At 60.9% G+C, this 21983-nt stretch overlaps 3 protein-coding genes across 5 annotated transcripts in view; 2 read left to right on the top strand and 1 right to left on the bottom strand.

The window, feature by feature from the left end:
* Positions 1-6441, bottom strand: part of PRPF6 (pre-mRNA processing factor 6) — a 34837-nt gene extending 28396 nt beyond the window's left edge. The window contains exons 1-3 of the mRNA XM_045529420.1: positions 4754-6441; positions 3047-3215; positions 1257-1375 (exon numbers count right to left, since the gene is read on the bottom strand). Of these exons, the coding sequence (XP_045385376.1) occupies positions 1257-1375; positions 3047-3215; positions 4754-4824 (359 nt within the window). The 5' untranslated portion in view covers positions 4825-6441. The remainder of the gene's footprint in view (positions 1-1256; positions 1376-3046; positions 3216-4753) is intronic.
* A 57-nt stretch (positions 6442-6498) lies between these two features.
* On the top strand, positions 6499-10941 carry SAMD10 (sterile alpha motif domain containing 10). 3 transcript variants are annotated; one of them, XM_045529421.1, is made up of 6 exons: positions 6702-6758; positions 7381-7513; positions 8497-8678; positions 8760-8931; positions 9260-9400; positions 9560-10941. In XM_045529421.1, the coding sequence occupies exons 1-6, from the start codon at positions 6750-6752 to the stop codon at positions 9580-9582; spliced, it is 660 nt and encodes a 219-aa protein (XP_045385377.1). In that variant the 5' UTR covers positions 6702-6749; the 3' UTR covers positions 9583-10941. The 3 variants fall into 3 exon arrangements, with proteins under 3 accessions (XP_045385378.1, XP_045385379.1, XP_045385377.1); XM_045529422.1 differs by lacking the exon at positions 7381-7513 and having other exon boundaries at positions 6499-6758; positions 9260-9360; XM_045529423.1 differs by lacking the exon at positions 7381-7513 and having other exon boundaries at positions 6500-6758.
* Positions 10942-13621: 2680 nt separating this feature from the next.
* ZNF512B (zinc finger protein 512B) lies at positions 13622-21630 on the top strand. The gene is given in 18 exon segments (XM_045529412.1): positions 13622-13681; positions 15564-15710; positions 16006-16148; positions 16504-16632; positions 16726-17384; positions 17477-17703; positions 17797-17868; positions 17954-18097; positions 18216-18340; positions 18423-18515; positions 18677-18775; positions 18856-19026; positions 19393-19587; positions 19798-19899; positions 20239-20301; positions 20797-20895; positions 21281-21406; positions 21408-21630. Coding segments are annotated over 17 exon segments (2697 nt in total). The 5' UTR covers positions 13622-13681; positions 15564-15586; the 3' UTR covers positions 21534-21630.
* Positions 21631-21983: the final 353 nt, after the last annotated feature.

Below are 21983 nucleotides of genomic sequence, written 5' to 3'. Positions count from 1 at the left end.
GATGATGATGCCACAGCACTCTAGCTTGGACAACACAGTGAGATACTGTCTCAAAAAAAAAAAAAAAAAAACCTTAATACGATGACTGTCCATATGTGCCCATGTCACCTGCTATTTTTTAAAACGAATTAACCTCAAAAGATTGAAAGAAAATCTTTAAAATGCAAAACCATTCACACTTAATTACTACAGACATAAATTCATGCACTTTGATTTAATAATAAGCTTTTTAAAAAAATTCCCCAAAGAACTGTATTTACCTCTTCTACAATGATCTTGAAAAAATAAAAAACCCTACATACATCATGGAAAGTTACAAAATTACATGTGTAAAAAAACAATAGAAACAGGAAAATAAACCGAAATATTAACTGTTACTTTCTGAGCTTATAAATAAATGTTGCATTCTTATCCATATATACTCTGATTTTCTTAATATTCTATAATGACAATATTTTCTTTTTATGATAAAAAATACTAAAAGATTACAAAGCAGTATGTTATTTCACTTGGCAGCATCATGTGTTCACTTCACATAAATTTCCTTAGGACATGGACAGGGAATTCAGAAAGCTGCCATACAAACGGGTACCCTGAGGTACATCAATACAACAGATTTGCTAAACTGGAATTCGGAACAAGACGCCCCCCTTGGAGGTCTGCAGAGAAAGCTGAAGGCCCTGCGGAGGAGCAGGCACCCAAGGACAGAATGCTCGCCCACGCTGGCACCAGCACCACCCGGCCCGGCCTGCTCTCTGCATGCTCCCTGTAGCTTGCGTCACCCACGGCCCAGCTTGACTCCTCAGGGTCATGTCCCCACACTGACATGCGGAACGAGCTTCCCAAACTACAGCCACCTACCCATGAGAATTTAATGTTCATGTGCCATCTTTATTTCATTTCCAGATTATTAATACTTGATTAGATTAATCAACACCTCTAGGCCCACCTCAAAGATGATAACTCTGAGATATAGTGAAAGTCACCCCCGAAATTCTGCTGACTTCTGGAAAAGCAGACAGAGCTCTTAAGCTCCGCACTCCAGCGCCCAGGCCCTAAGGCTGCTCCACAACAGCCCAGCGCTCGCCCCAGTGTGGCTGCCGCAGACCAAGACCCCAGTGGGCCTTGAAGCTGGGCAGACACACATTGTTTTTACTTTTGCAACTTTTCTCCAAGCATAAAACAAGTCAAGACAAAGCATTTTTTAAAAAGTTAAAACACAGATAAACACTGTGAAAGGCAACAATTTGTTTTACCTTCTTTCTTTTCTTCTTTCATCCATCCTTTTATCCAGAGCTGCGTAAATAGCATCTGCTTCCTCGTCATCTTTTTCATAGGGCCCACTTGAGAAGAGGCTTCCAGCATAGCCGTTGAACTGAGAACCAAGAATGGAACCAACCGTAAGTGCCCACTAATGGAGGAGTGGATAAAGAAACTGTGTGGGTGTGTGTGGGGGGGGTGTATTATATACCATACATACACGCACGCACGCACGCACGCGCATGCGCACACCATGAAGTACTACTCAGCCATCAAAAAGAATGAAATAACAGGGCCAGGTACAGTGAGTCACACCTGTAATCCCAACACTCTGGGAGGCTGAGGCAGGAGGATTGTTTGAGATCAGGAGTTTAAGACAAGTCTGAGCAACACAGCAAGACCCCATCTCTACAACAAATAGAAAAATTAGTTGGATATGGTGGCGCATGCCTGTAGTCCCAGCCACTCAAGAGGCTGAGCCAGGAGGATCACTTGAACCCAGGAGTTTGAGGTTGCAGTGAGCTATGATGACGCCACTGCACTATAGCCTGGGCAACAAAGCAAGACCCAGTCTCAAAAAATATACAAATATAAAAAATAAAAAGAATGAAATAATGTCTTTTGCAGCAACTTGGATGAAACTGGAGGCCATTATTCTAAGTGAAGTAACCCCAGAACAAAAAAACCAAATGCTGCATGTTCTCATAATTTATAACAAGGAGCTAAGCAATAAGTATGCATGATCGCACAGAGTGACTTAATGGATATTGGAGACTCAGGAGGGGGATGGCGGGAGGGGAGTGAAGGATGCAAAGTTACCTGTTGGGTACAATGTACACTACTCAGCTGACGGACACATTGAAAGCCTAAACTCTAATATGCAACTCAGCCATGTAACAGAAAGCACTCATACCCCCTAAAATCTGTTGGGGAAAAAAAAAACAAACCAAAAAATAATAATTTCCTGGTTTTAACAAATGGTAATAATATTAAGGTCATATAAGATGAGGGAAGTATTTGGAGAAAGTATGTGAAAAAAAAATTTTTTTAACTTTTTTTGGTACTATTTTTGGAAGTTCCCGCAAATTTAAAATTATTTCAAAATTAAAATTTTTTTTCCCTTTTTTCTTTTGAGACACAGTCTCATTCTGTCACCCAGAGTAGAGTGCAGTGGCATGATCATAGCTCACTGCAGCCTTGATCTCTTAGGCTCAAGTGATCATTCCACCCCAGCCTCCCAAGTAGCTGGGACTACAGGCATGCCACCATGGCTGGCCAATTTTTTTATTTTTTGTAGAGACAGGGTCTCCCTGTGTTGCCTAGGCTGGTCTCAAACTGCTGACCTCAAGCAATCCTTCCACTTCAGCATCCTAAAGCTAAAATCCTTTTAAAAATTTTTTCCTCAGAGAAAAGATGTCATTTGTTAGAAGACATGTGAAGAAACCTCAACTGACTGAACGCTGATTAACTAGGAGGGCAAGCACTAACCTAAGAACAGCAAATATCACTGATCCCACTTTAAGTTTACATCATTAAAGACTGGTCAATACAAAACACCAAAGCAGTGGTCCTAATATTTGCAAGTATCTCTCTCTTGAAGAGACAAAAAAAAGTGCACATTTCCATTCTTCCTGCTCCCCCCATGCTATCCCATGAACAGCTAAAATATTAAACGCACGGCCCCCTGAGCCCCTCATCACAGACGCCGACAGCACGCTGGGGTAGGAAGTTGGGGAGCCCTCCCAGGGACTGGCTGGAGGAGCCACAGGAGCCCAGCACAAGTTACCTCGTCATAGTTGGTGTCGTTCAGATCCTCATCGTCATCGTCAGCAGCCTGATTTTTCTTCATCTGGTCCCCGACGGTTCTCTTGCCTGGCGGTGCATGGCGATCATCCACAGGGTCGTTGGCATCCCGCGCCGGCCCGATGTCTGACCGAGTGGTAAAGCCAGTGGCCCTGCAGGAGACCCCAGGGCACCTGTTACCTGGGAGACCCAGTTCCTGTGCTCTCCTTCCACCTCCAGTCATCACCTAATAACATCTATCGGACACCTCTGGGGAACCTCCAAGTGACAGTGCCAGTGACAGGGAGCTGCACCCTGAAGCACTACCTACCCTGAGGAGGTTACCAAGGCAATCTCTCTCCACCCCCAGGTTTCAATCACCTTTCCCTCCACATTGAACCAGGCTGTCAAACGCAATTTGGCCCAAACTGAGCTCCTCTTCTGTGCCTACCCTACAGCTGCTCTGGGCTGTTTCAGCTAATAGCACCACCGTCCCAGGTGCCCAGGAAGGCACCATGACATCACCTTTGCCTCCCTCTCCCACCTCCTGCATCCTGTCTGCCCCTCCCCCCCACCAATGATTCTACCTCCAAAATCTCTCCTTCCCAAACCATGACTCCCATCACAGGTGGGACCAAGTTGGCCAACCCTCTTAGCCTTCCTCTACTTCAAACCATGCTCTGCTAGACGATTCTTCCCAAAATGCAGCTCTAGGGAATACTGAAGTGTCACTGTCCTTCCGATTCCTCCAGGAGCTCTAGCCTGACTTTCACGGACCCTCTGACCTCCCGCAGCTCCACCCATGGATGTACATTCCACCTCCAGTGCCCTCCTGATGTTCGCTGGCTTTCCTCTGCGGCTTGCCTTTCTGTTAACTACCCACACATAAAACGTCAGTGTCTCTTCTACCCTGCCACATTCCTATATCCCTAAACCCAGCTCACCTTCTACACTTGACTCAAATGCTATACTCCATTGTACGTCCTCTAATCTCTCGAAGCCCAAAGTTCTAAATCTGTTCCTCTCTGTGTACTTACTTATGCTAATATCAAACCTTCCCTAGTAAAGTGCAGGTCTTTCTGAAGATGCTGGCCAATATGTGAGTCTTGGATGTACCCCACAGATTCTAATACAGTACCACCGACTCTAATACAATACCACCGACCAAAGAAACCCAACGGTTTTCTAATCAAATGAATAACCAAATAACAATGACTGTTTATCCAACAACTTGTGGTGGCCATGTGTGGTGGGCGGGGGGGACCCAGGCACAAGCCTCACAGATGCCATCCCTGGCCCGGTGGAGCTGAGTTTGAACAGCATGTGATAAGCAACGCTATAGGGAAAGAAGGGGGCACTATGACCAGCCGCACAGAGGAATCCTGCGCAGACTACACGGAAAGGATCAGTTATGCTTAAGAGGGGATGAGGGGGTAGTCACGTGTTACTATCAGAGACTCATCTACTCCTCACAGCCAGCCTGCATACGGGGCTATTACCCATTATAAGAGACCAGAAACCTTGGGCTCGGAGCCAATACGTAACCAAGCCCCAAGTCACATCTCCTAGGTCGCAGGCAGGACTCATAACCAGAGCTGTCCTGACCCCAAAGCCCGCTGCTTCCCGCAGGAATTAAGCCCCCCCCACCCCCGAGCGCGCGCACCCCGCCCCGCCAGCCGGTCCCGGGCCCTCGACGCCCGCCGGGCCTCACCCCCGGCCCAGGCCCGGCACGTAGCCGAGAGGCGCGGGCATGCCCAGGAACGGCTTCTTCTTCTTGTTCATGGCGGCGATGACGACCAAGGCTAGGAAGGGAAGGGACCAGGCCGCGGCGGAGGCGAAGACGCAGAGACGTCCCAGGCTCCGGTTTCCGAGGCCCGCCCGAGGAAGCGGTCGCGGCCGCCGCGTCACCGGCGCCCCGGAAGCAGAGAGCTCGGTCCGCGCGAAGCCCGCCCACCCTCGACTCCCGGGGCGGAAGTCCCGACGCGCGTCTTCTGACGACTTCCGGTCGCGGTCGCGGGGCGGCGATGCGGCGTGCGCGTGCGCAGGAGCTCCCGGCCGTGTCCGAGGGGGTGACTGGGCATACTACCCTGACAATCGTTGGGGGACCCCAAAACTGAGCCTTGGGCGTCCCTGCTTCCTGGGTGCTCGTGATGCATTCCCGAGGAGACCTGTGTGAAGAGAACCCACGGTCCCCTCCCTCTCTGAACCAGCCCGGCCTCCCACCCTGCCCGTCGGAGCGGCCCTGACCTGGCAGGGCCTGATGGCTTCTGCGCAAAGCTGCCACCTACCTAGTTGTGTGCAGCTCGTGTGTTGCGGTTGCAGGCACACTTGTCTGTGCGTGCGTCCTGTGTGCAGGCTGCTGCCCTGCGCTTTTAGCACTCAGAGTCTTGGGCCCCAATTCAGGCACCTGTCCCTGGAGGTAAACATGGGGACTCCCGCCAGACCACAGGCTCCACCCACGCCCCCCACCAAGTCTTGAATATTCTGGTCAGGGTTATGGTGAGGGTTAGGGTTGGCCCAGCCACATCCCGGGCTCCTGGAGAGCTAATCGAAAATAAATGAATGCAGCCAGACCTGTCAGGGTGAGGGTACATGAACGTGCTGGTCACAAGCATGTGGGTGAATTGTGTGTGCGTATTAGTGGGGTGTGTGTACAGGTAAGATCACGTGCGCTCATGTTTTGGGTGTACGTGCATGACTGTATTCTGTGCGTGCGATTCTGCATGTCTACATGCACAGTCTGCTTCTGCTGTGAGACATCCTCCAGCCCTCACACCTGGGGAGAGCATCGGGCTCCTGGGCAGAGCAAGGAAAACTCAGCCGGCTGCAAGCCTGGCCTTCTGCGGGACCAGGCAACCACCCAGCACTTCTCACTGAGGTCCTGTGGAGAGACACATCCCTCCCGCCCTCCTGCTGCAGCCTCCTTGAAGTTCTCTCTCCCCCACTTTGTTAGTGAGCACTGTATCACCACCCCTCCCCCCAGGCACTGAGCCAGATTCTGGGCTGCAGAGGGAAGGGGAATTCAAAGCTGGGGAGTAAGTAAAGGTGAAGCTGGTTCCTCTGGGGAAGCAGGTGCCATTTGAAAGAGGGAGACCTCCTGAGAGGTCTGGAGAACAGCTAAATGAGTGAGTAAATTAATGAGGTAGGAGAACGGAGGGAAGCGTTTGGGAAGGGGTTGATCTGGCTCTTGGCCTGGACTCTGGTGGGCAGAAGGCCCCAGGAGTGGGTAGGATGCCCCCCACACACAGACGGGACTGACAATGACAATTCCTCACTTCCCCGGCTCAGAGCTTCCACCCCCGCTCCCCCGCCGCAGGTGCATAGAGACTCTCGTCCGTCCGCGGAGTCCTGCCCAGGTGCGCATGGACACCCTTTGCCCTGGCAGACACCCTTTGCACACGCAGACCCGCGCGCCACCGACACACCTCGGAGCTCCCGGAGCGCGCCCGGCACACAGGGCTCGGCAGCAGGTGCCTCGCCGCGCAGACTCGCCGGCCGCGGGGACCGGCTCAGGCGCGGGGCCGGCTGGGGCGGGGCGGGGCGGCGGCGCGCGTTCCCCGCCGGCCACACCGGCCGCCCTGCACTCGGCGAGGGGCGTGTGCGCGGGCCTGGCACCGCGGGCCCCATGTTCACGGAGCTGAGGTCCAAGCTGAGCCCCCCGCGAGGCCGCGCCGGGGCAGTGCGCGCGGGCTTTGGGGAGCGCCGGGATGTGGACGGTGAGCGGGGCTGGACAGGGGCACGGCGACATCGCGATGGGGGTCTCGGGGACCGAGAGGCGTGGGGGGCGGGACCGGGTGGGCTTCGAGCAGCGGCGGGGAAGGAGCTGGGGGCGTCCTGGCCTAAGGAGGTCCCTGTAGCCTTTGTCCTGCACTGGGGGGCGGGGGGCAGCCTCAGGCCTTGAGGATCAGCTCGCCCTTGGCTTGGGGTCAGCGGGTGACAGGCTGGGGCTCCCGTCTCCAGGCTGGCACCGCACTCGGGTCACCTTTTCCCTCACGCGGAGAAAACCTCCCCAGCCCTGGCGGTGGGGCCGAAAGGGGGCCGCGGTCACAGCCCAGCTCGGGTGCCCCCGCCCCCTTGCCTTCTGGAATTCTGACGTTGGGGCTGGGAGGGACGGACCGACGGACGGACTGGCTGAGCTACCTCCCCGAGTGCGAGCAGAAAATAGGCGGGGCCTGCTTGGCCCGGGCAGGTGCCGCGCGGGCGGAGGCGTCCGGCTGGTTCCCCGGCAGCGGCAGCGGCGCACCCCCGCCCCGGTCCTGCGCTCCGGCCCCTGGAAAGACCTGAGACCACCGCGCCTGTCCGCTGGAAGGTGCGGGCTTAGAATAAGTCTTTTTCCAGGGCACTAGAGGCTACCTGGGGGCGGTGGCCCACTGCCCACACCCTCTGCTGACCGCAAACCCCAAAATTGAAAGAATTGGAAAGGGGGGTGCTGAGTCTCCGGAGTCCCGCAGGGCCGGAAGGACAGTAGGATGTGAGTTTCCCCCATTACTCGGACCTCCTAGACTCATCACCAAGCATCGCCCCCCGGATAGAGGGGGTGTCTGCGTCTGGGAGGGCGGTCCTCTCACTCTACTGCTGGGGTGGGGGCAGAGAGGCAAGGGCCTTGACGTGGGGACCTCGTCCCGCCCTGCCCAGTCAAGGCCTGGGTGCTGAAAAGGTGGGGGCAAGCCTGTGCCCACCTTCCCGCCTCCTCCCAGGCTCTGTTAACTTGTGGACACCCTACAGAGCCTTCGTTCATTCACAGCGTTTCTCAGGTACCTCCCGTGCACCAAGAACTCAGCAAGGCATGGGAATCCCACCCTGGGACCTCATCATGGGGCCTGCCCCTCCCAGACTCATGTCAGCAGTCACCCCAGAAACGAAGATAAAACTAAAACATGATGAGTACAATGAAGTTGAAGTAGGAAGAGGGACCCCAGGGCATGGCCATGGGTCCCTGAGCACATGGCTGCATCCCTACAGACCTGTGCTAAACAGCCCGTGCCCAGTGGGCACCCACCGTCCACACGGTGCTGTCCTGAGCCCGCAGGCCCTGTGGGAGGTGGCACAGCAGGAAGGGCCAGCATGTGTTCGGGGAATGAGTTCCACTTGTCAGCTTGCCCAGAGTTCAGCCTTTTTGTCAATGAGTCATAGCTGGTGAGCACAACATGGCAAGGGCCAAGACTCAAACACCAGGGTAAGGTCAGGGTGGTCCCAGGATAGCCCCCCTTGCCTGGCTGTAGGCTTGTACGGGGAAAGGTGTTTCCAGTTCTTCATCTGTGGGCTGGGTAGGGTCCTCAAGACAGCGTCTTCACATTTCCTTCTGCCTTTGGGGGCTTGGGAACCCCTCCCTGGGGAAGTGACTCGGCTCGCCTCAGTGGTGGAGCGAGATGGGCTAGGCAGGGAGCTGGCTCTCGGGGGGAGGAGTCTCTGGCCCTGCCCTTGACTGCTCTGACCAGTCACCCCCGCACACAGCCACTGCCCACTTCAGCTTCTGCCGGACCCTCCTAGAGCACACGGTGTCAGCTGAGAGCATCCCCTGCCACCTGCCTCGGACGCAGGTCACCAGCCTCACGTGGCATGACTCCCGCAGCCAGAGGGCAGCTGGCAGCAGGCCAATCAAGCTCCTGCAGCAGCCGGGCACGGAGACTGCCCAGGTACCTACCTCTCTGCCCACCTCGGTCCCTGCCTGCCCTGCCCACCACTGTCACTCTACCTGCCACCCTCCTCTCCTGCAGGGCCGGCTGTACTCTGACCACTACGGCCTGTACCACACAAGCCCCTCGCTGGGTGGCCTGACGCGGCCTGTGGTCCTGTGGAGTCAGCAGGATGTCTGCAAGTGGCTCAAGAAGCACTGTCCACACAACTACCTCGTCTACGTGGAGGCCTTCTCCCAGCATGCCATCACCGGTATGGCAGGACGGGCGGGGGAGGGGCCAGGATGCCTGGGAGAGCCCCTCCCCCACACTCAGCCGCCTTTGTTTCTCTTGCTATTGTTTCCATCTCTTGTCTGTTTCCTCCTCTCTCCCAGTCTCTGTTATGTCTTCGTCTGCCTTTTCCCTGCACGGTCTCTGTCTTTTTCTCTCCATTCCTCCCTCTGCCTCTCTCCCTCCAAGTCTCTTTCCCGGATTCTCTTTCTGTCTGAGTCTCTGTTGCCCTCTCCTCACCCCTTTCTCTCTGGGTCTCTGCCTTGGCTCTTGATGCCTCTGTTGGCTCAGCCCCTCTTCCCTCTCTCCAGGCCGGGTGCTGCTGCGGCTGAATGCGGAGAAGCTGCAGAGGATGGGGCTGGCACAGGAGGCCCAGAGGCAGGAGGTATTGCAGCAGGTGCTCCGCTTGCAGGTGCGCGAGGAGGGGCGGAGTCTGCAGCTGCTCAGCCAAGGTCAGTGGGAGGGGCCAGGCGGCCTGGAGGCTGGACTGAGAGGCCCCTCTGGGTGCAGGCGGGGTGGGGTGACCTCAGGAGAGTGCCTGGGGGCCCCATGAGGGCTGTGCTGCAGGCGGTGCCAGGGACCCCAACCTTCTCACCCTTATCCACCTGCAGCTTCCTTCGGAAACATGTCCTAGCTGCTGTCCAGGCTTGAACCCCAGACCCCAGCACTGTGACCAGAGCCCACAGCCAAGGATGAGGCAGAGCTGGCTGTGCAGCCCCTCGTGGACCCTGCCGGATGCCCTGGTGGCCAAGCCTGGCTCAACGGACAGGCGAGACCAGGATCACCACCTCCCAGCACCTCTGGTTGGGCATTCCAGGCTGTGCCCTGGGGCTGGGTGGGCAGGGGGCTGCTTGAATGTGGCTGCTGCCCCTGGGACCTGAGCCCAAGCCTGCCCCCAGTGCGCCGGCAGCATGCAGGGCAGCCACTTGGAGCCAGAGCTGGTGTGGACGTGCCCCGGACTCCCAGGGGCTCTGTTTATTTACATCCCCGACCCACAACATCTGTCCCCCACCACCTGCTGAGCCACTCACTCGTCTGCCCACCCCTCATCCAGTCAGCTCTGAGCCCTCCCTTGGCACTGCCAGCTGGCACAGGTGGGATAAACTGCCGTGGCTCCCTTTGCTTGTGCCCTTCCCTTCCTCCGCCAGGGCCCAGCAGGCCCAGCCCCCCTTGAGAATAATGGTCATCAATTCCCGCCCAACCAGGCACCATGCCGAGCACTTCACTCACTCATTATTTATGAATCCTCACCACAGCCCCGTCTAGTCATGAGAACTGAGGCCGAGAGAGGTCTGATGGCCCCAGCTCCAGGGACAAATGTGGCACAACGAGGACAGTAGCCCTGTCCAGGTGGCTCCACGCCCAGTGTCCACCAGGCTCAGCAGTGCTCCCGATCCCATGTTTGGGGAAATCTTGCTTTTGCACCTCTTCCCTACTTCCACCTCCAAGGCACAGTTGTGCACAGGCATGCCCATGGTGGCTTTCCAGGAAGACCTGGAGTCCCAGGAGAGGCTGTCCTGAGGGCTGCTCCCCCATGTCCACCCAACAGATGCCTGAGCAACCCCTCCCTGGGTGGTTTGGGGCTGGTGCTGCCTGGCAGAAGGACAGTGGGGTGGCCACTGCTCCCTCTTGCTCCTCTGCCCTCTCCAACTCCCCTTGGGGACTCTGAAAATCTCAGGGACAGATGAGGCTGAGCTCCCAGTCCCCTCTATGTGCTTTGAGCTGGCCTCGGGACTCGAGGCTGGTCATTGTAGGTCCCGAGTGGAATTTGGACAACTGGCCTGCCCTGGCCCTCCCACCCCTGAGCCCCCTGCGGGGAGCACCCTGCCCACCTGTGCCATCAGCCTTCTTCCAGACGGCCCTCCCTGGCTCTGCCCCTTTTCTCCCTCCCCCGTCTTGCCCCGCCCTTCGTGATCCTGTCTCGTCTTCCTTGTTTTGCGCTCACTTTTTTATACTCTGAGAAAAAATCAGAAATAAACCCAGTTCTCAAGTGCCCAAGGTGCTGGCTCTGGGAGGAAGGGTGTCCTGCACCAGTGGCCACCAGGGGGCAGTGGCGCCGCATCCCGGAGGGGCGTCCTGCTCACCCCAGGACGTCACCCGGGACGGGAGGCAGAGGCTGGAAATGGGGGACCAGAAGCCAGTGGGCAGCACCCAGCGCTGGTGTGTGGGTCTCCTGGGCCACATGCTGGGTGGCTGGAAATAACAGAAGTTTATTCTCTCACAGTTCTGGAGGCCAGAAGTCCAAATCCAGCAGGGCAGCGTGTCCCTGGGGGCTGGGGGGGGGGGGAGGATCCTTCCTCGCCTCTTCCAGCGTCTGCAGGCTGCCTGGGGACTCCCGGGCTCAGGGTTGCTCCAATCTCTGTCAACCGCTGCTTCCTGTTCTGTCCCTCTCAAATGTCCCTCTGCCTCCCTCTTAATAAGGGGACCTGGATGCAGCCCCAGCTGGGCAAGACAGGATGATCTCCTCTTCTCGAGATCCTTAATCCCATCTCCAAAAACCTTTTATCCAAATAAGGTCCCGTTCACAGGTTCAGGGATTTGATACGAACATCTGCCAGGTGCTCACCACTCAGCGGTGCCGGACATAAGAAACACACAGACTGCAGCACACACTGTGACACACACACACACACACACACACAGCAGTCAGACACACAGATAAGGACATGGAGGCAAAAACCACACGTAGACACAAATGCACAGAGACACAACGACACTGACATCAACAAGCCCCAATACGCACACACAGGTGCTGTTGGCGAGACAGACACAATGACACCCTGACATGCCGATGCAAAGATACATAGCAAAACCCCCCAAACAGATGTAGCTACACAAACACCAATACTAACACACAGACATGCAATGACTTCCTAACATGTCGAAACACACTGTATCACACAACACCCTGGCATCTAGATACACACACAAAACAATCACACCCATGACATACAGGTATTTACACACAAACAAACCGCCGACACCCTGACACTCAGTCATGCCACAGCCTGGACACAGGTATGCGAAGATCCAGACACGCGGCCCCCATGCACCCTGATGTCCAGTCACCTGGATACTGACACACAGACAGGCATAAATCCCACCAAGCACAGAACACACAGACAACACGCTCTGCACCGTGATGTCCAAACATGGGTGCTGCTGAGCACGCACCCACAGACACTGACGTGTCCCACATGTGGACAGCCAGACATGCACGGGGAGAACTGACAACCTTGGACCCGCCTCAGGATATACACACTGACTCCCCCCCCTCAAAATCCTGCCGGTCCTGTCCCAGGGGTGGGGATGGTCAACGAGTGAAGGACACGGTGGCGCTGGCCCCGAGGAACTCCCCTCTTCCTGCAGGGGCCCACAGGCTGGCTCACACCAGCTTGTCTCTGGCGTAGATTTCCGAGGAGGTGACGACTCCTTGGCAGACGGCCTGTTTCCATGCGAGTGCTCTGTGCAATCCTTGAGCAAAGCACGTCCCAGGGGTCCCTTTGAGAGAAGGCAGAAAGCTGCCCTGCTCCCATGCAGTGCGGTAGAGCTTGCTCCAGAGGGGACAGGGCAGGGGACAGCTGGGCAGGAAGGGCCCTAGGGAAGGAGGCGCACCTTGTAATTCCATTTCCCAACTCACAGTGTCCAACCCACACCCATGTCAAAGAGTCCAAAGTGTTTGTGGAATGTAAAAAGGGGCCTTAGAAACTTAAAGTCAGTTTAAACTTTAAAAGTAATATAAATACGTGATTTTAAAAAAGGTGATAGTATTGTGGGCACAAGATGAAAACCCAAATTTCCCTCTCTCTTCCCTCCCGAGGCCTGAGTTCCTCCAGGGAGATGGGTGCTGTGAACAGGTAACAATGGCTCTCTTTGGGGGATGGCTCTCGTGGGTCCCTTGCCAGCTTCCTGGGGGGTCTCCCAGAGAACACATGCTCTACCTCCTCCCTAGTGCCCCTTGGGCAGAAGCACCTTTCTCTGCTTCGTGGGCTCCAAGGCCCGTGGGGCCAGTGCCCCGTCGGCCCCAAACCGCGCAGCCCCCGCGGGGCTCGGGGCAGAGAGGAGCGAGACGTTGGCTGCTGGGTTAGGGTCACCGCCTCCAAAGCTGGGAGAGGTCGGTCCACACTGGTCAGCGCCCCCGACAAAGCCCCACGGCCTCAAGCTGCCCCGGCACTGCCAGGAGCCAGGCGATCCCCTGACAGCGGTCACAGCAATCCTGCCCCGCCGGCCCACGGGCCCCAGGGCCAGGCCAGGGTCCCGGAGCACGGCGGCCTCCCTTGCCGCACCCGCCCGGGGCCAGGACGCGGAGGCATCGGGTCACCTCACTGCGTGCGCGTCTGACTTGGGGCTGTGCCCAGAGCCCCTATCGTGCCTCAGTTTACCCCACTGTCCACAAAACGCCTCCCGCCCTGCGGGCAGCATAACTGCCGCTGCGGACGGGGGGAGGCCGGCCTGGCAGAGGCGACGGAGGGGGAGCCCGGCAGAGCAGGCCTGCCCGACGGGCCCCCTCCCCCAGACCCAACCCTCCCCGTCGCGGAGCGGCGGCAGGAATACCGCGAGAGTTCGCCCCCCTCCCCCCACAGTAAAACTGTCAAAGGTGGGAGGGGCGGGAGCGCGCATGTGCGCAGCGCGGCGCGCAGCCTGCGCCGCCCGGACCCCGCGCCCCGCGCCCCGCGCCCCGGCCCCGGCCCCGGCCCCGGCCCGGCCCGGCCGCGGCTCCCTGCGCGCCGCAGGTAAGCGCCGGCCGCGCCCCGCCGGCCCCGCCGCAGCCCCGCGCCGCGCCCCGCCCGGCCCCGCGCAGGCCGAGCGCCCGCCCGCGCCCCCCCGCACCCCGCCGCCCGGACCCCGCGCCGCGCCCCGCGCCGACGCCGCCTTCCCGCCTCCTCCTTCTCCAGAAAAAGTCGCCATTTTGGTTCACTGCTTCGCCCCCCCGCCGGCGGCCCTTCCGGGGCCAGGCCACGGCCCGCGCCTGCACCGGCCGCAGGTGACAGGTGGGTGGCGCGGCCGGCCTCGGGGCGCGTCCCGGCCGCCTCGTCCGCGCGCCGGACCCGGGCCCGGGTCCCCGGCGGAGCGGCCTTCGCGGCGGCCTCGCCGCCGGGCTCTCCCGCGGTCAGCGCGGCTCCTCCCCCGAGGGCTTGCGACCCTCCGGGTCCCCGCGAGGGGACGCCCCTTCTCGTCCTCGTGCGCGAGTCGCAGGCCGGGTTGGAAGAGAGGAGGGTCTCTGCCTCTCCAGGCCAGCCCCGGCCTCAGACCCCTGCTCCGAATTCCGCGCCCAGGCTTCGGGGAAAGTGGAGAGGGGCGCTCGGCCGGCACCTGCGCCGCAGGCCACTGGGGCCGTCAGAGTCTCCTTTCAAACTTGTAAAGTGAGGACTTTCAGGGAACTTCGTGTCCTGGGCCTCTTCCTCCCCCCCAAGCCCAGGACCTGGCATCCCCCTTGGCAGTGGGCAATGACTGTCCTGACCTCCGACCTTGGCCCTCTGGCCCTCCTGGACACAGCAGCCCCTTCCCGTCTCCCCTGATCTAAGTTAATTGGAAACTACCAGGAAGGGGTCGTCTGCTCACATGACCTTTCCAGTGCTTCCTGGGACCACGGCCTTCTGTGGCTTGGGGTGCTGCTGTGGGAGGGTCCAGCAGGGCTAAGCTTGGAGTCCCTCTGCTCCCCAGATCTCAGGGGGTGTCATCTCCAGCAGAGCCGGCCACAGAGGCCCAGCCTGGGGTAGCAGGGTGCTCTCTCTGGCCAGCGGCCCGGCGGACTCGAGCTTGGCCTTCACTGCCTGTGCTCACACGGCTCGTCTGCTGTAGTGGTGCCGGTGGGTCTGCAGGCAGGGGACGGTGGGTCTGCAGGCGGGGGCCGGTGGGTCTGCAGGCGGGGGATGATGGTGGGTCTGCAGGCGGGGGACGGAGAGGCTCTTAAGTGTGGAGGTTGGGGGAGGTCAGCCAGCCAGGGGTGGCCAAGGGCTAAGCAAGAGGTCTCCGTGTAGGTAGAGGGGTCCCTGCTGGAGACCAGGGCAGGTGGGAAGGTTCAGCTGGAACAGGGACCAGAACTGGGTGTGCTGGGGTCCTCAGTCTGCCCACTGGGGAGGCGGCTGGGGGCCCACCCTGGCCGTTTTCCCTCTGTGTCGGGGGAGAAGAATCCAGGGATGCCCACCCAGGTAGGCTGGCATTGCATCAGGGCTGGGCGGGAGGAGGTGAGGGTCGTGTGGGAGAAGGTGTCCCCCAGTGCTGGGGCAGCCTGTGAGCCAGCGGCCGTCACTGGCTTCATAATTGGCCCCCAGAGGGATGTTGTCACCTCTCCTGGGGACACCCCCCCCCCCCAGCATGGGGAATGGGGTGCGTAATCCTCGGCACACTTTGGGACCGTGTGTCTGGGACAGAGGGCATCTGGTGAAGTTGCCGAGGGTCTCAGGACCCGATTAAGTGCTTCCAAACTTATGCTGCTTGGGTTATCTCGGGGACCTTGGCTGGGAAGCTCCTTCCCCAAATTGCAAGCTCCGATCCCTTTCCTTCGTGTGTGACCAAAAACACAGGAGGGCGGGCTCCCCTTCCCTGGCCAGAGAGAGGCCTGTCCAGGGGGCTCCACGACATGTCCTGAGTCGGGTCTGTTGGGCCTCACAGGTCTGTCCAGGTGCTCTGAAGAGATGACGGATCCCTTCTGCATTGGAGGAGGCCGTCGGCTCCAGGGGTCCAACAGGAGTGGACCCGGGAAGGATGGTGGCCGGAAGGAAGTGCGACTTCCCATGCTGCATGACCCACCGAAGCTGGGTGAGAGGAGTCAGGGCCAAAACAGGTTCTAGGCGATTGTGGGCAGCAAGCGATAGGAGTGGGCCCCCTTCCTGGGCATCCAGTCCGTGGACACTCAGCCAGGCACTTGAGTTCCTGAGGGCCTTCCTGGGGTGGGGACTGTCGTGGACATAGCCCAGGGCCTAGGGTTCCTGTCCGAGGCTGGCCATGCTCTCCCCGCTGCACCTGGGTGTTGGGAAAACGAGGCTCACTCTGGACCTTGCAGCTCCCGGGTGGCAGGCATGGCCTCCGAGCCCGGGTGTGTCGTGTGCTGCAGGGATGCCAGTGGTCCGCAGTGGACAGACGGTGCCTGGCCAAGCCCCGCTCTGCTTTGACCCAGGAAGCCCAGCCAGCGACAAGATGGAAGGGAAGAAAAAGGGGCGTCCAAAAGCTGAGAATCAGGCTCTCCGAGACATTCCTGTGAGCTCCCTGAGGGCCGGGGGAGGCATGCTGAGGTCTCCTGCCCAGGCCACTGCCCTGCCCTCATTTGCCCTCTGCACATAAGACCCCAACTCCATGCCTCAGGGTGTGGGCACTGGCCTGGCAGGCTTCACGTGGCTGACGTGTCATGAGGTCCTAGTGGATCGTGTCGGTGGGGCTCGTAGAACAGGTCTGGTGCGTGGCCACTGTGTCGGTGGCTTGCGTTCTGGCTGCATTCCCAAGGTGGAGCGGCTCGCGTGGGGCGGGTGCTCTGCAGGCCCAAGGAGGGCTTGGAGGCCGGGGCGTAGGTGGGCTGAGCCCTCAGGTTGGCAGCTTGGCCTTTCCTCACACCCAGCTCTCCCTGATGAACCAGTGGAAAGATGAATTCAAGGCACACTCGAGAGTGAAATGTCCAAACTCGGGGTGCTGGCTGGAGTTCCCCAGCATCTACGGGCTCAAGTACCATTACCAGCGGTGCCAAGGGGTAAGGGACAGGGGGTTGGGGAGCAAGAGGCCAGGGGGTGTGTCTGGGCAGAGGCCCTCGGGGCCCCGGCCCACACCTGCCCTCCCTGCCCAGGGCGCCATGTCAGGTAGGCTGGCCTTCCCCTGCCCTTTCTGTGAGGCCGCGTTCACCTCCAAGACCCAGCTGGAGAAACACCGGATTTGGAACCACATGGACCGACCCCTGCCTGCCCCCAAGCCTGGGCCAGTCAGCCGGCCGGTCACCATCAGCCGGCCTGTTGGGGTCAGCAAGCCCATTGGCGTGAGCAAGCCCGTCACCATCGGCAAACCCGTGGGTGTCAGCAAACCCATCGGCATCAGCAAGCCTGTCACGGCCAGCAGGCCTGTGCCGGTCACCAAGCCCGTCACGGTCAGCAGGCCCATCCCGGTCACCAAGTCCATGCCAGTCACTAGGCCCGTGCCAGTCACCAAGCCCATACCAGTCACCAAGTCCATACCAGTCACCAAGTCTGTGCCGGTCACCAAACCCGTGCCGGTCACCAAGTCTGTGCCAGTCACCAAATCCATTCCGGTCACAAAACTTGTGACAGTTACGAAACCTGTGCCTGTCACCAAGCCAGTGACGGTCAGCAGGCCCATTGTGGTCACCAAGCCAGTGACGGTCAGCAGGCCGATCGCCATCAGCAGACACACGCCACCTTGCAAGATGGTGCTGCTGACCAAGTCTGAAAACAAAGCTCCTCGAACCACAGGGAGGAACAGCGGTAAGAAAAGGTATGGGCGCTCGTTCCAGGTTGGGCTGCTCCTCGGCGTGGCTTGGGTGACAGGGCGCGGAGTCAGGCCCTCACCTCACCTGCTCCCCGCAGGGCTGCGGACAGCCTGGACACCTGCCCCATCCCACCCAAGCTGGCGAGGCCGGAGAACGGGGAGTATGGCCCGTCCACCATGGGCCCGAGCTCGGCCTTCCAGCTGAGCGCAGACCCCGGCGGCGGCTCCTCGCTGCTGGGCAGCAGGCCCCCGGGGGGCAAGGAGGCACTGCGGGCGGCAGGCCCCGTGTCCCTGCCGGAGGAGGACCCGGAGCGCACAAGGCACAGTAAGAGGGCCCTGGGGGCGGTGGCGGGCCAGCCCCCAGCCTCATGATGGTTATTTGACCAGAGTCTCGGTCCCTCTTTTCTCCCCGAGTCAGGAAGGAAACAGAAAACACCCAAGAAGTTCACAGGGGAGCAGCCATCGATTTCAGGGACTTTTGGGCTCAAAGGTGAGACCCCGTGGGCATCTCCAGGGTTGGGTGTGTCCACACGTGTGCCGGCTTCCTCAGACCACGCCCTGCCGTTTGTGCACAGGCTTGGTCAAAGCCGAGGACAAGGCCCGAGTCCACCGCTCCAAGAAGCAGGAGGGGCTCAGCCCTGAGGACACGCGGAAGAAAATTCCAGCCCCCGTCACTGTCAGCAAGGAGCCACCGGTCCCCGTGGCCCACCCAGCCCCAGGTAGGGGCTGCCTGGCCACCGTGGAGGGACGGGGGATGAGTGTGGACCCTGGACTCTGCGCCTGCCGTGCAGGGCGCCGGGGGCACCCCAGCCCCTGAGGCCCGGCCCTGCCCCACAGGTGGCCCTGAGGAACAGTGGCAGCGGGCCATCCACGAGCGAGGGGAGGCTGTGTGCCCCACCTGCAGCGTGGTCACCCGGAAGACCCTCGTGGGACTCAAGAAGCACATGGAGGTGTGTCAGAAGGTAAGGCTGCCTCCGGAGGGACCGGGACGGGGACCCCCAGGTCCCCAGGCCCAGCTTCTCACGGGCCGGGCCGCGTCTGCAGCTGCAGGACGCACTGAAGTGCCAGCACTGCCAGAAGCAGTTCAAGTCCAAAGCCGGTCTCAACTACCACACCATGGCGGAGCACAGCGCCAAGGTATGCCGCCCGGCCCCCACCCCATCCCGACGACCTCCGACTCCGCGCTCCCACTGCAGCCCCCCTCCCACGCCTAACCTTGGGCGACGGTGGCCCCACCCCCGGGCAGGGCGGGGTGGGGCAGGGTGCGGTGGAGGGTGCTGAGGCTCGCTTGTCCCCAGCCCTCCGACGCCGAGGCCTCCGAGGGGGGTGAGCAGGAGGAGCGTGAGCGGCTGCGCAAGGTGCTGAAGCAGATGGGCCGGCTGCGCTGCCCCCAGCAGGTCAGTGGAGGGGCGGGCGGCGGAGCAGGGGCTGGCACCTCGCCGGCCACTCACCTGACCTCTGGCCCCGGGACCCCCAGGGCTGCGGGGCCGCCTTCTCCAGCCTCATGGGCTACCAGTACCACCAGCGGCGCTGCGGAAAGCCGCCCTGCGAGGCGGACGGCCCCTCCTTCCCCTGCGCCCACTGCGGCAAGACCTACCGCTCCAAGGCCGGCCACGACTACCACATGCGCTCGGAGCACACGGCCCCGGTGAGCGGCCTGCGGTGACCCGCGTCCTTGTGGCTCGCACGTGGGCCCGTGCCGTAGCTTTGTTCTTTGCCACGTGTGTGTTCCCGCGCCCCTTGGGTCCTGAGCGTGTATGTGCGTGTGCTGCCTAACGCATGTGTCCTCCGTCCCTCCCTGCGGGAGGTGTGTCCCCGTGGGTGGGAGGGGGGAGCCTGGAACCCTGGTGCCTCTGTTCCCGCAGGCTGCCTGTGTCACCCGTGTCCCCAGCGTACTCGTGCGCCTCCCGGGTCCGCGTGCCTTCGGGGGCCCGGCCCGCACACCACGCCGACCCTGCCCCTCGCTGACTTTGCCCGTGGCTCACTCTGGCTTCTGTGCCTTCCTGCCCTCCAGTCCCCCGAGGAGCCCACACACAAGCCCCCCGAGGCGGAGGATCTGCTGGGCGTGGAGCGGACCCCCAGTGGCCGCATCCGCCGCACGTCGGCCCAGGTGGCCGTGTTCCACCTGCAGGAGATCGCAGAGGACGAGCTGGCCCGGGACTGGACCAAGCGGCGCATGAAGGACGACCTCGTGCCCGAGACCGCGAGGGTGAGCACCTGCCCCGTGCTGGCCCAGGCAGTGACCGCGGTCGTGCCGTCTGCTCTTCGAGCCCGCAGCCCCCTGGTCTCCGGGCAGGACGTGCCTGGTCCCAGAGTTGGCTGTGACCCAGGCCAGCTGCCGCTGGGGTGTGGCGTTGTTAGAGCAGCTGGGGTGTCCCCCGGGCCTTGGGCTCACCCCTTGCTGCGCCTGACTCCACAGCTCAACTACACGCGGCCGGGCCTCCCCACGCTGAACCCCCAGCTGCTGGAGGCGTGGAAGAGCGAGGTGAAGGAGAAGGGCCATGTCAACTGCCCCAACGACGTGAGCTGGGGCCCAGGGGGGCGTGGGGACGTGGCTCAGGGACAGAGAGCACGCGATGGCCCCTGGGCAGGAGCAGGGGCTGAGATAGGGACCTGTTGGGAGGTGACCAGCCACTTCTGGCCCTGGGCCCTTGCGGGGTCCTCAGAGGGAGCCTCATCGCCAGAGGGGACCTTGACCTCAGGCCCGATGTGCCCAGCCTGCCCACTCCCAGGACTTTGGGGGTCAGGCCCCCCTACCGCCCCAGAGAGAGGCCTCAGAGCTCCCCGGGCTAGAGCAGGGGTCCGCCTCTGTGTGGGGTGCCCACCCGCGGGCCCCCGCCCACGCTGCCTCCCCCCGCAGTGCTGCGAAGCCATCTACTCCAGCGTGTCTGGACTCAAGGCCCACCTCGCCAGCTGCAGCAAGGTGAGCCCGGGCCCTCCCTGCCAGGCGGGTCCTCAGTGCTCCCAGCTGACCCCACCAGGGGTCCCCACATGGGCACAAGACCCCACCCTGTCCCCACAGAGCTGCCTCTTCCACAAGCCCAGAGACTGGCCAGTGGTTGGTGGCCAGCCTAGGCTACCTCCTTGTCCCCCAGCCCCAAGTCAGCTGGTCCCGAGTCCTGGCCTCTGGGCCCTTGTGGGTGTGCGTGTGGGTGGTCACCCTGACTGGGCAAGAGGGCGCACTGGCTCGGGATAGGGGACCCTTGGCAAAGTCCACAACCCTTCTCCTGGGCACTTGTCTCTCAAACCCTCTCCTCGCCTGCCCCCCGCTGCCGCAGGGCGACTTGGCGCCGGCCTCCTTGCTCCTGTCCCTGCCCCTTTGGCCACGGGGAGGGCTTAGAACAGACCTGGGTGCTGTGGAGCCTCCAGGGTTGGGCGGATCTAACCTCTGGGGACGGGCCTGCCGGGTGTGTTGCAGGGGGACCACCTGGTGGGGAAGTACCGCTGCCTGCTGTGTCCAAAGGAGTTCAGCTCCGAGAGTGGCGTCAAATACCACATCCTCAAGACCCATGCGGAGGTGTGAGAGCCATTGCTGGCCGGCGGTCAGGGGCTACCGCAGCAGGGCCCTGGGCGGGGGTCGGGGTGGTGCAGAGCTCTGTGGCCCACGTGGTGTGTGTTTGAGCCAGTGACCGATGTTGGGAAATCCAGTAGTCTCCTCAAAGTGGCCCCTTGCTGTCCGGGGGAGCTGTGAGGGCGGGCTGCACCCCACCAGGCACCCTGGCAGGAGCCCCCGCTTTGGTGGGCGCCAGCCCCTCAGTCACCTTGTTGCAGTTGCCCGATGGCTCCGGAGGCGGCTGGGTCTGCAGCTTTGGGGCCAGGGTGTGGGCTCTGGGGTCACACCTGGCTCAGGTGCTCAGTGGCTTCCTGTCCCCAGGTCTTCATCGCTGCTTTTCTCTCCCCAGAACTGGTTCCGTACCTCAGCAGACCCACCTCCCAAGCACCGGAGCCAGGACTCGGTGGTGCCCAAGAAGGAAGAGAAGAAAAACCTGGCAGGCGGGAAGAAGCGGGGCCGCAAGCCCAAGGAGCGGCCCCCCCGAGGAGCCAGTGCCCAAGCTGCCCCCCCGCCGGGACGACTGGCCCCTGGGATGCAGAGACAAGGGGGCCCGGGGCGCTGCTGGCCGGAAGGGGGCAGCTGGCAAAACACCTGAAAAGTGAGCTTGGCGGGAGGGGGCCTGGCCCCTGCCCAGGCCCTGCCCAGCCGCCATGCCCCACTCTGCCCAGGCCGGGGTAGCTGGCTCTGGGACCTGCTGTCCTCTAGTTCTCCATCCCTCCCCCTCCCCCTGCCCGTCCGTCCAGCGGGCGGGCAGCCACTCACCCCTCCCCGCAGGTGGCCCTTACCCTGCTCAGGGCACACCTGGGTTGGGCCCCCGGGGCCGGAGCGGAAGTGCAATAGCCGGACGTCAGCCCTCCCTGGGAGAACACGTCAGGGCTGCAGCGTGGAGCGGGCACGTGGCCTGCGGGTCCTCGTGTCTGCTTCCATGGGCCCTGCTGGATCCCACCTTGGCTCCCCCAAGGCTCAGGCGTCCCTGGTGGCCCCTGGCCCTGGGCTGGTGAGGGCACCTGCACAGCCCTGGCAGCCGCCCTCTGGGCCTCGCCTTCACCCGA

The sequence above is a fragment of the Lemur catta genome, chromosome 17, assembly GCF_020740605.2.
Source record: "Lemur catta isolate mLemCat1 chromosome 17, mLemCat1.pri, whole genome shotgun sequence".
NCBI classification, from domain to species: domain Eukaryota; kingdom Metazoa; phylum Chordata; class Mammalia; order Primates; family Lemuridae; genus Lemur; species Lemur catta.
The sequence above is the reverse complement of the archived record's forward strand: the minus strand, read 5'-3'. Positions and strand labels throughout refer to the sequence as shown.

What these genes read in the sequence shown, in the direction of transcription:
- SAMD10 (XM_045529422.1), top strand. Translation starts at nt 6,668, where the DNA reads ATGTTCACGGAGCTGAGGTCCAAGCTGAGCCCCCCGCGAGGCCGCGCC. An exon ending in GGAGCGCCGGGATGTGGACG is followed by an intron (nt 6,759 to 8,496) that starts GTGAGCGGGGCT and finishes CCCCGCACACAG; the next exon opens with CCACTGCCCACTTCAGCTTC. An exon ending in CGGGCACGGAGACTGCCCAG is followed by an intron (nt 8,679 to 8,759) that starts GTACCTACCTCT and finishes CCTCTCCTGCAG; the next exon opens with GGCCGGCTGTACTCTGACCA.